The 15,651-nt window shown below is 39.9% G+C and overlaps 1 protein-coding gene across 1 annotated transcript in view; it reads left to right on the top strand.

Annotated features, from left to right (window-relative positions):
• The window catches only part of LOC107298405 (conserved oligomeric Golgi complex subunit 5-like), a gene marked incomplete at both ends in the record, with an annotated part of 119,479 nt that overhangs the window by 80,803 nt on the left and 23,025 nt on the right, over nucleotides 1–15,651 (top strand). Inside the window, 4 exons of the mRNA XM_015827781.1 lie at nucleotides 5,847–5,928; nucleotides 11,702–11,906; nucleotides 13,577–13,738; nucleotides 13,909–14,008. Coding sequence (XP_015683267.1) covers nucleotides 5,847–5,928; nucleotides 11,702–11,906; nucleotides 13,577–13,738; nucleotides 13,909–14,008 — 549 coding nt within the window. The remainder of the gene's footprint in view (nucleotides 1–5,846; nucleotides 5,929–11,701; nucleotides 11,907–13,576; nucleotides 13,739–13,908; nucleotides 14,009–15,651) is intronic.

Here is a 15,651-nt window from a genome sequence, read left to right on the forward strand (position 1 = left end):
TATTCTATTCCATTCTATTCTATTCCATTCTACTACATACATTCTACTCTATTCCATTCTACTCCACTCCCTTCTACTCCATTCCATTCTACTTCATTACATTTCATTTAGTTCCATTCCACTCCGTTCCGTTCTATTCTATTCCATTCCGTTCCATTCCATTCTACTACATACATTCTACTCTATTCCATTCCATTCCTTTCCATTCTACTCCACTCCCTTATACTCCATTCCATTCCTTTCTGTTCCATTCTACTCCACTCCATTCTACCCCGTTCCATTCTACTTCATTACATTTCATTCCGTTCCATTCCATTCCATTCTACTCCACTCCATTCTACTCCATTCTGCTCTACTTCAATCAGTTCCATTCCATTGCATTGCATTCCACTCCGTTCTGTTCTATTCTATTCTATTCTGTTCCATTCTATTCTATTCCATTCTACTACACTCCATTCTACTCCATTCCATTCCATTTTATTCCATTCCATTCTATTCCGTTCCATTCCATTCTATTCCGTTCCGCTCCATTTTACTTCAATCCGTTCCATTCCATTCCATTGCATCCCACTCCATTCCGTTCCATTCAATCCCGTTCCATTGTTCTGCACTTCATCCTACTCCATGCCATTCCGTTCCACATACAAGCAGTCCCTGAGTTAAGAACAACTTTCCTTTCCTGTCTTCAACTTCAACATCAGAACCTGTGCTTATGGAGAGACTGCCTGTTGCTAAAAAAAATGGTGGAGAGTGTTGGCGTTTCTCGAGCTGCTGAGCTGCTGAAGAGGCACAACGAACTGCTAAAAGACAGGCGCCATTTTTGATAATAGCAACCCATTCGTCTCTAGGAGCTGTCCTTCAGCTGGATGTTCTTAACCTGAGGACTGCCTGTCTTTTTTATTTTTAGCAAATAACTCCCTCTGTTGCATTAGTCTCTGTCGCCACAAGAGAAAGGTACAGCGGAATTGCGAACCATAGATCAGAATCAAGGAAATATTTTAGGCACCTTCCAAAGTGAGCTGTGTCTCCTTTTTTCAATGTCAGGAAATTCACTCCTCACTCCTTGACCTCAGTCAGAGGATGAGTAAAATAAGTCGTAGCATTTTCCTGAGTGACAAAAGTGTGGATTTTTTCCTCCACGTTGGTCAGGGGTCCCAAAGAGTCGTGTTTTTCTTCTGCCATCATTACACAAGTTAAATTTCACACATCCCTGGGAATGAAAATATAGGTAGTCCTCAACTTACGACTTGTTCATTTACTGACCGTTCAAAGTTACAACGGTGCTAAAAAAATCTGTATATCTATATCTATCTATCTATCTATCTATCTATCTATCATCTATCTATCTATCTATCTATCTATCTATCTATCTATCTGTATCTGTATGTATGTATATCTATATACATATATATATCTATATACATACACACACACACATATATACATATCTCTCTCTCTCTCTCTCTCTCTCTCTATATATATATATATATATATATATATATATATATATATACAATCAATCTATATAATCTATCTATCTATCTATCTCTCTCTATCTCTAGTATATATGTATCTATATCTATCTATCTACATATATATATCTATATACATACATACACACACATATATACATATCTATCTCTATATCTCTATCTCTCTATCTATATCTATCTATATATCCATATCTATATCTGTCTGTCTGTCTGTCTGTCTGTCTGTCTGTCTGTATCTATCTATCTATCTATCTATCTATCTATCTATCTATCTATCTATCTATCTATCTATCTATCTATCTATCTAATCTATCTATCTGTAATTCTGCTATACAACCCTGAAAATACATAAGACAGATAACGCAACGATAGGGGAGGTGGGAGCAACGATCATTCAAAAAGTTTAGGAACGTGCCTAATCTTGGTTTTTACTATTGGGATAGCTTTTGCTCAGGATCTAAAACATTCAGCCATTGTGTTGCTATAGAAATAGAGCATATGGGTCTTCTTTAGCAAAATCCCCCGAGGAGTTGCAGTGCAGATTTATTCATTCTTCTACAATTCACCATCCTTACCGAAAAGATTTAAAGAAGATTTCCGTGGCTGTTTGTTTAGCCAGCTTTCTTCAAAGAGGCCTGTTAGACTTTTGATTAGAAATTCATCTTGAGCATTGTTTTGATACCCTGCAAAGCATGCCTGTATAACTGCGCCCTGTATAACTGTATATTTCAAAGAGAATTGACAGCCAGTGTTATTCTTATTTTTTATTTTTTTGTATTTATTTTTTTTAGCTGTTAGAATTTGAAAAAAACAGTCTCTTTTGAGGGGTGAGGCTATATTCTAAGAGAGCGATTGGGAATCCGCGTGTCACACATAATTGCGTTTGCAATTTTTGTGCCTAAATAGCACTGTGGAATATGGACGTATCTAATATTTCACTCCCGGGAGATCGTTTTAATTTCATATTCTCAATCTTTCTCATGAATGACTCTGTTTAAAACTCTGGATGCAGCGTAAGCTATTGGATAATTATCCGTCTCATTTTCACGCTGGCACACAGTCCGGAAGAAAAGAGGACTGTTTAATATAACGGTCAACGCAGGTCACTTTAATTAAGTTGGACGATGATAATATGTTATTATTGCAAGCAATATGATGGTTCCCTTTCTTCTTCAATCTGACTTTGCAGTCAACGGAGCAGCTGAATTTTTGTGGCTCTTGTTTTATGTTTCGAGATTCTGAGACTATTTCGGTCTGGTTTTCATACCAATATTTCTCTTCCTTGTTCAAATTTATGTACTCATGTTATTGGAATGTTTAGAATTAAAAAAAACAACTCCTCAGCAAAGTGCTACAGGTAGTTCTCAACTTATGACCACAATTGAGCCCAAAAATTCTGTGGTTAAGCGAAACAGTTAGGTGAGGTTTTGTGCCATTTTACGACCGTTGTTAAGTAACTCACTGCAGTTGTTAAATTAGTGTCATGTTTGTTAATGGCTTCCCCATTGATGTTGTTGGTCAGAAGGTCCCAAAAGGGGATCACACGACCCCGGGACCGTCATAAACGTGAGTCCCTTGTCAAGCATCCAAATGTAAGTCACATGACCATGGGGATGCTGCAATGGTCGTAAGTGTGAAAAACGGTCATAAGTCCCTTTTTCAGTGCCCTTGTAACTTTGAACGATCACTAAACAAACTCTTTTAAATGGAAGACTTCCTACTGAAAATGGGGCAAAACTCACTCACCAAACGTCTCACTTTGCAACAGAAACTTGGGGGTCAATTGTGGTTGTAAGTCAAGGGCCACCTTTACTTGATAGCGTTTTATTGTGATTTTGTTTTATTCTTTTTAGGTTGTCTCTTGTTGTTATGGCCTAGGACTGCAAGAGTACATTTATTTTATTTCTTTATTGAATTACTTATAAAGGTACTTATCCCTGGCTACTTGTGTGGGTAGTGTGCCGGTTAAAATGTCGTGTTACATAGATACAGTACATGTATGGGCTCGCATGCATGCGCATGCACACATATGTCTTTCTAAAAGCATTTATTTTCTTTCTTTACTTAATTACTTATAAAAGTACTTATCCCTGGCTACTTGTGTGGGTAGTGTGCCGGTTAAAATGTCATGCTACATAGACACATGTATGGGCTCTCGCGCACGCGCATGCACACATGTGTCTTTCTAAAAGCATTCATTTTCTTTCTTTACTGAATTACTTATAAAGGTACTTATCCCTGTCTACTTGTGTAGGTTCTGTCCAGGTAAAATGTGGTGTTACATAGACCGGGCACACATATACGGGCACACATATGTCTTTCTAAAATCTAACAGAATAAAATTCTATTACGGGAGACGTTTCGTTCGGTTTGCTACACCTGAGTGAAGCATCTTTTTCCTACCCTGCTTTTTAAGAATAGGAAAATGGTTGAAATTATTGTCCTTCAGCTAGTAAAATAATCAGATGCAGCCCATTATTCATCCTGTCTGCAAGTTCTACCACAGAAGCCTGTTATCTTGTAATACAATTTGCCTGTTACTAGATTTCGGAGAACATCTTAGAATTTTTTCTCTCTCTTCCTCTCCTCTAATGTCAGTATCTTCATTTGGGTTCGTTTTTCTCCTGGATTCCAGGTTTTATGAAATACAGGCAATCCTTGACTTACAACCACAGTTGAGCCCAAAATTTCCAGCAATTGAATTCTGCCCCATTTTACGAGCTTTCTTGCCACCGTTGTTAAGTGAATCACTTCAATTGTAAAGTCAGTAACACGGTTGTTAAGTGAAACTGGCTTTCCCCCCCTTGACTTTGCTTGTCAGAAGGTCACAAAAGGGGATCACAGGACACTGCGACCGTCATAGATATGAGTCTGTTGCCAAGCGACTGAATTTTGACCACGCAAAAAAAGGATCACGTGACCTGAGACACCACAACTGTCATAAGTACAGGCCAGTTGCCAAGCATTCTGAATTTTGATCACGTGACCCTGAGGGAATACTGGAACGGTCGTAAGTGTGAAAAACGGTCATGTCAATTTGTCAATGCTGTCGTTAATTTGAACGGTCACTAAATGAACTGTTGTAAATCGAGGAGCACCTGTAACAACATTCAATATCTTGGATCTAGCTTTTGTTTTTGTTTTAGGATGTAGAGCCGTAGGGAAAAAGTTGTGCGGCAGAAATATAGACAAGCACACACACACACACCGTAGTTTTCAGAACGATATCCTTTTGACTTTCAGCTTTCGGTGTGTTGATATCTTTTGTTCTTCAAAGGCAGGAAAAATCTGCTTTTCGTGCTCGCTGAAGGGAAGGGGAATAGATTTGCTGTGACGCGTAGAAGGGGGGAAAGTATAAAACTCGGGGGGGGGGGAATATGTATGTTGGCCGCAACACTTTAAGTGGGGTCATGCATCCTCCAGAATCTCTTTCTGTATTCTCCATCCATTCAGGTTGAGAGAGGGCTGGTTTGGTTTAGTTAGACAGTGACAGATTTGGGTGATCCTTTTAAATTCCCTGCAAAAGCAACATTTTTCTCTCTCAAATATAACGTACTCTCAGTAAAATCAATGTAAGTCAGGGGTCTCCAAACTAGGCCCTTTATTGACTGGTGGACTTCAACTCCCAGAATTCCTCAGTTGGCCATTTTGATGAAACTGCAGGCTTGGATCCAGACCAGGGGTCTTCAAACTTGGCCCTTTTATGACTGGTGGACTTCAACTCCCAGAATTCCTCAGTTGGCCATTTTGATGAAACTGCAGGCTTGGATCCAGACCAGGGGTCTTCAAAGTTGGCCCTTTTATGACTGGTGGACTTCAACTCCCAGAATTCCTCAGTCGGCCATTTTGATGAAACTGCGGGCTTTGGATCCACACCAGGGGTCTTCAAACTTGGCCCTTTTATGACTGGTGGACTTCAACTCCAGCGTGCCTGGCTGAGGAATTCTGGGAGTTGAAGTCCACCAGTCATAAAAGAGCCAAGGTTCCCCACCCCTGCCCTATATCAGGGGCCTCAACCTTGGGAACTTTAAGACTCAGGGACTTCAACTCCCAGAATTCCTGAGCCAGCATGTCTCAGCTTGGAAACCTCTCCCTTTCCCCTCAGCGTGCCTGGCTGAGGAATTCTGGGAGTTGAAGTCCACCAGTCATAAAAGGGCCAAGTTTGAAGACCCCGGTTATAAGTCAAGGACTACCTGTGTAAAATAATAATTAAAAAATAATAAACTAATTTTAAAAAGCTAAAAACAAATCAGCTCAAAGGGCAGACTAGGCCTTTTGCTGCTGTCGCTTTTCCATGTTTCCAAATTTGGAGCGCATCTTGATTGTTGCAAATCGTGTCTTCTTTCATTTTAGGATGGCCATTCAGACATTTTGTACACTTTCTGGACAGCCGTGACTCAAACTCTGGCTTCAGAATTTCAGAAAGCATCTGAGAGTAAGTACTGATTTCAGCATGTACGATAATGACATTTCCTCCAGCTTTATAAACCTCGCCTCCGTCCTCTTCTGTTGCACCTACGTACGGCCATAATGGAGTCCAAAATTTCTGTCGCTAAGCGAGACAGTTGTTAAGTAAATTTTGACCCCTTTTGCGACGTTTCGTGTTAAGTTAGTGACACGGTTGTTAAGTAAATCTGACTTCCCCCTTGACTTTGTCACAAAGTTGCAGAAAGGGGATCGCGTAATCTCAGGACAATGCCGCCGTCGTAAATACGAGTCAGTTGCCAGGCGTCTGGATGTTGATCACATGACCATCGTCGTAAGAAGAGGCTGGACAGCCATTTGTCTGAAATGGTATAGGGTTTCCTGCCTGAGCAGGGGGTTGGACTAGATGACCTCCAAGGTCCCTTCCAACTTTTATTATTATTATTATTATTATTAAAAACCGATCCTGAGTCCTTTTTTTCAGTGCCGTCGTAACTTTGAACGGCCACTAAACAAACTGTTGTAAGTTGAGGACTCCTGTGTTTTGACCTGAATGATACAACAAACAGGAAAGTGGTTGTCTTCTCTCTTGGATGAGAAGTGAAACATTTTTGCAAACAAAAAAACCCCCGAGAAAATCCAGTTGCTTTTTGGAAAAAGCACTTTTGAGACCTGGATAATGGAGAATTCTCCATAGACACTCTCTGGGCATAATCAAAGTTGAAATCTGAGTGCATTTAGCTTCCTAATGCTAATATAGGCTGACTTTTCTTAAAAGAATTTGACTTATTCAGCGCAAGATCCCTGCACTCTTTGAAGATGCTGCTTAACTGAAATAAGGCTTTGTTTAAATATTTGATTAAAGCTAAGGAAAGAAATCACCGCAGATGGGGATTGCAGCCAAGAAATTAAAAGACGCTTGTTCCTGGGGAGGAAAGCCATGGCAAATCTAGACAGCATACTAAAAAGCAGAGACATCACCCTGCCAACAAAAGTGCGTATAGTCAAGGCCATGGTTTTCCCAGTTGCAATGTATGGCTGTGAAAGTTGGACCATAAGAAAGGCTGAGCGCCAAAGAATGGAGGCCTTTGAACTCTCGTGCTGGAGAAAACTCCTGCGAGTCCCCTGGACCGCAAGGCGATTCAACCGGTCAGTCCTAGAGGAGATCAACCCCGACTGCTCTTGAGAAGGCCAGATACTGAAGTTGAAACTCAAGTCCTTTGGCCACCTAATGAGAAGGAAGGACTCACTGGAGAAGAGCCTAATGCTGGGAAAGATGGAGGGCAAGAGAAGAAGGGGACGACAGAGAATGAGGGGGCTGGATGGAGTCACTGAAGCAGTAGGCGTGAGCTTCAATGGACTCCAGAAGATTGTAGAGGACAGGAAGGCCTGGAGGAACGTCGTCCATGGGGTCGCGATGGGTCGGACAGGACTTCGCAACTAACAACAACAAAAGGAAAGAGAACTATGTGTTTTTTTATGTTCCAATCAAGACGGCCTTTCCAGCAGACCACTAGTATTTTGTTAAGTGAGTGCAGGTTGTCCTCGATTTAGGACCACAATTGAGCCCAAACTTTCTGTTGCTAAGCGAGGCAGTTGTTAAGCGGGTTTTGCTCCATTTTGCGAACTTTCTTGACGCAGCTGTGAAGCAAACGCTGCAATTGTTAAGTTAGTGACACAGTTATTGTGAGTCTGGCTTCCCCATTGACTTTGCTTGTCAGAGGTCGCAAAAGAGGGATCACGTGACCCCGGGACGTTGCGACCATCATAAATACGAGTCCGTTGCCAAGCGTCCAAATTTTGATCAGGTGGCCGTGGGGGATGTTACAACGGTCGTAAGTGTGAAAATGGTCATAAGTCCCTGTTTTCAGCACCGTTGTAACTTTGAACGAAATCTTGTAAGTCAAGGACTACCTGTAAGGAGACGGCATCCTTAAAAGCATTTCGCAGACTCAATTATCACTTGTTTTAAATCAGAACATAAAACGTTGTGGTCTAGCAGTTGCAGGTTATTACCGAGTTGGAAAGGATCAGAACATTAGCTTTAACAGTAATGCAGTTTGAAAGAATTCCACACAGTTCTTGTTTAATACATTATATCTTCCCTAAGTGTAGGTTATAAAGGGAACGCCGGCAGTTCCAGCTGCAATTCAATCGGAAGTACAACCGGATAAATCTTCCCATGCCCGTTTTTATTCCTTCCAACCAAAAGGAAATTTGGAAAAAAAAATATTACATAAAGGGACTCGGTTTCTCTGTCGGTCCATCGGTCCTTCAGCAGGATAATTCTCTGAAAACTGAACAGAAGGGGACTAAATGGGTTCTGGAGGAAGAAACTACGAAAAAAAAGATTTTTTTTTAAATAGGCCCCATCTGGCTTGAGGCAGAGAAAAACATTGTTTTTTTAAAAAAAATCTGTGTAATTTCTATAGGAGAGGCAGTTGGGCAGTGGATCAAAAAGCTGATGATTGCACCATCCTAAGCTCTTCTCGTCTCTAGTCGTATGATCCAGAGCAGAGAGTATGCAGCCAAGGCTGTACATTGCACACACGTATACACAAACACACGCAGATGCAACACAAGGGGAAAGTAGAAGGACAATACTAACAGGAAAATGGCAATAGGAGTAGAGAGAGAAAGATTGAGAGAAACGGAACTGCCAATTTTGCGCTGCAACTTATTAGTAATCATCTTCCCCAAATGCGACTGTTATTAGAAAAATAAGAGAAAAGAAAAAAAAATGCCAATAGAAGTGAATATTTGCAGCTCAGAGTTGAAATGAGGGGTCCCTGGTGCTCTCTGAGCTTGGTGGTTTCCTTGCAGACATTTCATGACCCAACTAGGTAACATCATCAGTGCTAGCACTGAAGCGTCTGCAAGAAAACCACCAAGCTCAGAGAGCATCAAGGACCCCACCAAAAAAATTTGCATTAATGTATCTGCATTGGATGTGGCTCTCTAATATTTTCAAAGCTAGTTTATTATTTGCAACTTCCTGTACCTGTTGTAAGAATATTTTGTGTGAGATGCATTACATTTTTATATTTTGCTTACTCTAAAGTCTGTCGTGGATTAACGCTGCGACTTCTAAAGTATTTGGTTCAGTCCTTGATGTTCCCGATGATTAAAGTGATAGATAGATAGATAGATAGATAGATAGATAGATAGATAGATAGATAGATAGATAGATAGATAGATAGATAGATAGATAGATAGATAGATGTAGGTATGTAGGTAGAGATAGAGAGATAGGTAGGTAGGTAGGTAGGTAGAGAGATAGAGGTAGGTAGGTAGGTAGGTAGGTAGAGATAGAGATATAGGTATAGATAGATAGATAGATAGATAGATAGATAGATAGATAGATAGATAGATAGATAGATAGATAGATAGATAGATAGATAGATAGATAGATAGATGTAGGTAGAAAGAGATATAAGTAGGTAGGTAGGTAGAGAGATAGAGATATAGGTAGGTAGGTAGGTAGGTAGGTAGATAGATAGATAGATAGATAGATAGATAGATAGATAGATAGATAGATAGATAGATAGATAGATAGATAGATAGATAGATATTGCAAAATTATCAAAACAAACCTGTAGAATTTAACAAATTAGCTACATCCATTCAAAATACTGTATGTACTTCTGGATATTATTGAGGAAGCGACGAATGTCTAAAGAAATCACTCAGTGGCGAAATAAATATATATATATATATATTTTCTGGGGCATTTTTGAATTGAATCGGATGAGAACAGATCTCTTGCGTAACTTACCTCATCTAGCGGTAAGAATAACCAGGACAAGGTATTGTTCCTCTAAGCTTCCGATTGTTAATGCTAGCAATTAAATCACCTTTCACTTTTTCAAGCCTGGGATCTCATTGCAGAAAGAAGCCACTTGACACTGAAAATATAAAGCAGAGAAAAAAGTAGGGTTATGAGGGCATCTAGAGTGTGACTCATATGTTTTATTAGACTAGAACAGGGACATAAAAAGCGAATAACAAGTCACAGCAGGAATTCCTCTGGATATTGTGGTTTTTATGGCCACTGTGAAGGTAAGGCACAGAATTTTCTCCAGAGTAAAATATTTCTACAGAAGGCTTGTCCGGGGTTGTGGAAATTGCTTTTCTAGAAGTCCACAAAGTCCTTGAGTTACGAGCTTATAAGCGCTCTGTGCTTAGAGCTCGAAGCATTGTTAGAGACCCCGCACGCCCACTTCAGGGTCTGCTTCTGTTGCTCCCCTCTGGGAGGGGGTTTCGAACAATTTTCAGCAGGACTACCCGATTCTGCAACAGCTTTGTTCCCTATGCCATCCGTCTGGTAAATTCGCAAGATTCGTTTTTCTCGCCCTGTATATGTATACATTCGAACTAGACTGTGATGTTTCTCTGTGTCATATATGTGGGGGGTGGGGGTGGAGGTACATGCATAATGGCATTTTTTTGAGAGCTGAATGCAGCGAAATTTCATTTGAATGTATGCTGATTAGTGTACATATAAATGACAATAAAGTTTGTATTCTGTTCTGTTCTGCTCCATTCCCTATTCCATTCCCTATTCCATTCCCTATTCTATTCTATTCTATTCTATTCTATTCTATTCTACTCTACTCTACTCTACTCTACTCTATATTCTATATTCTATATTCTATTCTATTCTATTCTATTCTATTCTATTCTATTCTATTCTATATTCTATTCTATTCTATTCTATTCTATTCTATTCTATTCTATTCTATTCTATATTCTATATTCTATTCCATTCCATTCCATTCTATTCTATATTCTATTCTATTCTATTCTATTCTACTCTACTCTATATTCTATATTCTATTCTATTCCATTCCATTCCATTCCATTCTATTCTATATTCTATTCTATTCTATTCTATTCTATTCTATTCTATTCTATTCTATTCTATTCTATTCTACTCTATATTCTATATTCTATTCTATTCCATTCTATTCCATTCTATTCCATTCCATTCCATTCTATTCTATTCTATTCTATTCTATTCTATATTCTATATTCTATATTCTATTCCATTCTATTCTTCATTCCTCTATTCTGTTCTGTTCTGTTCTGTTCCATTCCGTTCCATTCCATTCTCTATTCCATTCCATTTCGTTCCATTCTTTGTTCTGTTGTGTTCTGTTCCGTTCCATTCCATTCCATTCTATTGTTTATTCTATTTTATTCCATTCCATTCTATTCTGTTCTGTTCGGTTCCAGTCCATTCTATACAATTGCTGTTGTCAAGTGAAGCCATGATTCACTATGGGTCAGTTTTGCTGAAAATCAGCAATGCTAGGTTTGGCGAAAACTTGTAAAACCCAGTCGCAATTGCTTTCCTCAGAGAACAATTTTAATGGCTACATAATATCAGCACAAACATAGCTGAAATCAAGACTGGAAGTCCCCCCCCCAAAGGTTACAAAGTAAAAGTTAAACTTCCCACCCCTTTGGTGTGTCATAAATCACAATCCCCAATTAACACCTTTGGCGGGATTTCTGACGGTAGTTCTAGCCCGTCAAACACTTGAGCAATTTGACCTTGGTTCCCACAGGAAAGTTATTGTTATGACTGAACTAGAAGAACGTATTTTCCCTCCGCCCGAAAAACGAAGAAAGATGGCTGTATCCAGAGTCGTTTTGTAGGTTTGACCTGTGTATTGTTGATTTTAAATATTGTAGCCCCGAAGTTCTAAGCATCCCACAAGCTGATAAGGCTTGCTTTAAGTAATGTCTGCGTGGTCTTTTTTTTTTTTTTCGTCTTTCAGCTTCCATGTTTTTGAAGCAAGCTTTCGAAGGCGAATATCCTAAATTACTGAGGCTGTACAATGATTTCTGGAAGCGTCTTCAACAATACAGTGAAAATATTCAAAGAAACGTTATAACGAACGGCGGCCCCGAGCCCTTATCGGAACTTCCACAAATAGATGACGATGAACAGGACATATTCATGCAGAAGAAACAAGATTATGAGTATGAGCACTTCTGTCTGTAATTAGACCACAGACCATTTCAGACTTCAAACTCCTTGCAACAAATTAGGCTGTTTTCTGTAGCGCAGCGTGATATTTATAAATAGAAATTGGCTTTGCTGTTAACAAAGGCAGTGAATCTATTGCCATTGAGTCATTAGAATTTACTGGTTTGAATAGAAGCAGATTGAAGATTAGTGTGTGTTGGGATTGGTTTGTTAAGAAGGTTGGGGTTTTTTTTTTAACACAAAATTCTCGATCAGTTTTCATATTGTAGTTTAGTAAACTGTCATAAGGCAACATTTCTGCCCTGGAAGATAGTATCAAAACATAGATATTTGGGGAAGGGCATGCTTAGTGTGTTTAGAAAATTTTATTTTAAGTTGAGAAATATTTAGGTTTGATCAGTGTGTCTTGATGTAGAACACGAATACACTTAACTGGGGTTTTTGAGTTATTAATTTGAGCAAGGCATACAGTTTGATACAGGAGTATTGTGTTAGTACCATTATATACAGCACCGGTAAGACCACACTTGGAGTAGTGTGTCCAGTTTTGGTCACCATGATACAAAAAAAGATGTTGATACTCTAAAAGAGGTACAGAGGAGAGCAACAAAGATGATTAAGGGTCCGGAGGCTGAAACGTACGATGAATAGTTGCAGGAACTGGGAACGTCTGGCCTAACAAAGAGAAGGACTAGGGGTGACCTGATAGCAGTCTTCCAATATTTGAGGGGCTATCACAGAGAAGAGGAATCAACCAGTTCTCCAAAGCATGTGAGGGCAGGACAAGAAACTATGGGTGGAAGTTTATTGAGGAGAGAAGCAACCTAGAATTAAGGAGAGTGGGAACAATTAACTAGTGGAACAGCTTGCCTCCAGAAGTTGTGGGTGCTCTATCATTGGAGGTCTTCAAGGAGAGATCGGACAACCATCTGTCCAGAATGGTATAGGGTCTCCTGCTTGAGCAGGGGGTTGGACTAGAAGACCTCCAAGGTCCCTTCCAGCTCTGTTATTCTGTATTCCATTTATACCCCACTGCACACTTCTCTGTGGATCAACGCCTTTATAAGAAATAATGCACCTTGCAGAGTTCAGATTAAAAAGCAAGTGTGTGATTGTTTACAATCTCACTGGAAATTATCGCTGAGACCTGGTGGCGCAGTGGTTAGAATGCAGTATTGCAGGCTCTAAAACTACCGACTGTCAGCAGTTCGATCCAGATGGGGCTCAAGGCTGACTCAGCCTTCAAATTGTTGGGGGGGGCATATGCTGACTCTTTAACCGCCCAGAGGGTGTTGTTGAAGCACTATGAAGCGGTATATAAGTCTAAGTGCTATTGCTATCTAAGCTGTGGCGGAGCAGTGGTTAGAATGCAGTGTTGCAGGCTAATTCTGCCCACCGCCAGCAGTTTGATCCTGACCAGCTCACAAGGTTGACTCGGCCTTCCATCCTTCCGAGGTCGATAAAATTGAGGACCCGGATCGTTGGGGGGCCATAGGCTGCCTCTGCAAACCGCTTAGAGAAGGCTGTATAGCACTTACAAAGCGGTGTATAAGTCTAAGTGCTATTGCTATTCTCTGCAAAAGATGAAAAGATCCTATTGGAGTCTTCATTGCAAAATGAAGATAAATATTTTTGTCTTTGTTCAATTGCTCCCTCTTTCTAGCCCGGAAAAAGCACTAAAAAATTCCTTGCAACCTTACGAAGCTGCCTATCTGTCAAAATCCCTGTCGCGGCTCTTTGATCCCATCAACCTCGTATTTCCTCCGGGAGGTCGCAACCCCCCATCGGCCGACGAACTCGACAGCATCATCAAAATCATTGCGAGGTAAGCCTTTGTAATAAACCTCGGTGCACAACGTACGATGTGATATATATTTTTTTTCTCTTCCCCTTCTTCCTTTCTGATCACAATTTTGGAACGGAGATTTCTTCAACGGTTGCGTTATTCATTTCTTAATCTCCTTTTGCATTTGGTTACATACTTTTATTTTCTAGCGAGCTGAATGTGGCAGCGGTGGACGTAAACCTCAGCTTTGCGGTATCCAAAAACGTGGCGAAGACCATCCAGTTATTTGGCGTCAAGTCTGAACAACTTGTAAGTAATTTTTTTTTAATTAAACTATTTTCAAATACAATTAGTCCTTGACTTAACAACCACTTGTTTAGTGGCCATTCAAAGTTGCAACGGCACCGGAAAAAGTGACCTAGGACTGTTTTTCACACTGAATGACTTAATCCCCGTAGTCACGTGATCAAAATTCAGATGCTTGGCAACTGGCTCATATTTATGACGGTCGCAGCTGAATTAAAACTGAATTAACAACTGTCCCGCTTAGTAGTGGAAATTTTGCCCTCAAATTGCGGTCGTAAATTGAGGACAACTGTATTTGTCTTTTTCAAGACTGAAAATTGATGGGATGGGATCGATGCTACCAATAGCAATTTGACTTGAGGGGAGTTGGAATGATTAAAAGTTACAAACGAATTACAACTGTTAGAAAGACCATGTCAAAGCAAAGACCACACACAACCACATACGTTGTTGAAATGGAGACGGCTTCAAGATTTCGCTGGTGACTCCTGCAGGGTTCTGAGTCTTTTATAACATATTTGACATCTCACAATTTTCTTTAAGCAAAAAACTTAGGCGGGTTAACTATCCTGAAACCTGGAAAAAAAAAAGTAGGAATCTTAGCCAAGCTGAAACCCATAACGGGCTCCGAGAAAAATGAAATCGTATATCGCTATAATATTTTAGAGCCGCAGACCAATTTCTCTTTAGCCTGGTAAACCACAAGCGAGCCTGCCTTTCATCAAGATTGCACAAGAACTGGGATGGACATGTGGCCCTTAATCTGATTATAAACCTCTCTGCAACTGATAAGTTCAGACAGCTGGTCAGAAAGAAAGAAACTGGTATCCCCAAAGGCAAAGAGTCCAGATGGTCCAGTCCAGGGCTGTCTAAACCTAAGGTAGTCATTTTGAGAGGTCCTTGGTGCTCTCTGAGCTTGCTTGTTTTACTTGCAGACGTTTCATTACCCAACTAGGTAACATCATCAGTGCTGGTAAGGAGCGAGGTTCGGTCTCAGGTCATATTCTATTGGCTGGCTTGGTCAGTGTTGGTGGGGATGCTCTTGGAGGATAGGATAGGATAGGATAGGATAGGATAGGATAGGATAGGATAGGATAGGATAGGATAGGATAGAATAGAAATATAGAATAGAAATATAGAATAGAATAGAATAGAATAGAATAGAATAGAATAGAATAGAATAATATAGAATGGAATAGAATAGAATAGAATAGAATAGAATAGAATAGAATAGAATAGAATAGAATAGAATAGAATAGAATAGAATAGAATAGAATAGAAATATAGAATAGAATAGAATATATAGAATAGAAATATAGAATAGAATAGAATAGAATAGAATAGAATGAGTTGGAAGGGTTCTTGCAGGTCATCTAGTCCAACCCCCTGCTCAGGCAGGAAACCTATACCATTTCAGACAAATGGCTGTCCAGTCTCTTCTTAAAAACTTCCAGTGTTGGAGCATTCACCGCTTCTGGAGGCAGGTTGTTCCACTGGTTAATTGTTCTAACTGTCAGGAAGTTTCTCCTTAGTTCTAGGTTGCTTCTCTCCTTGGTTAGTTTCCATCTGTTGCTTCTTATCCTGCCTTCAGGCACTTTGGAGAATAGCTTGACTCCCTCTTCTTTGGGGAAGCCCCTGAGATACTG

This window comes from Protobothrops mucrosquamatus, unplaced genomic scaffold, assembly GCF_001527695.2.
Source record: "Protobothrops mucrosquamatus isolate PMUCROS unplaced genomic scaffold, P.Mucros_1.0 scaffold3943, whole genome shotgun sequence".
Classification (NCBI taxonomy): domain Eukaryota; kingdom Metazoa; phylum Chordata; class Lepidosauria; order Squamata; family Viperidae; genus Protobothrops; species Protobothrops mucrosquamatus.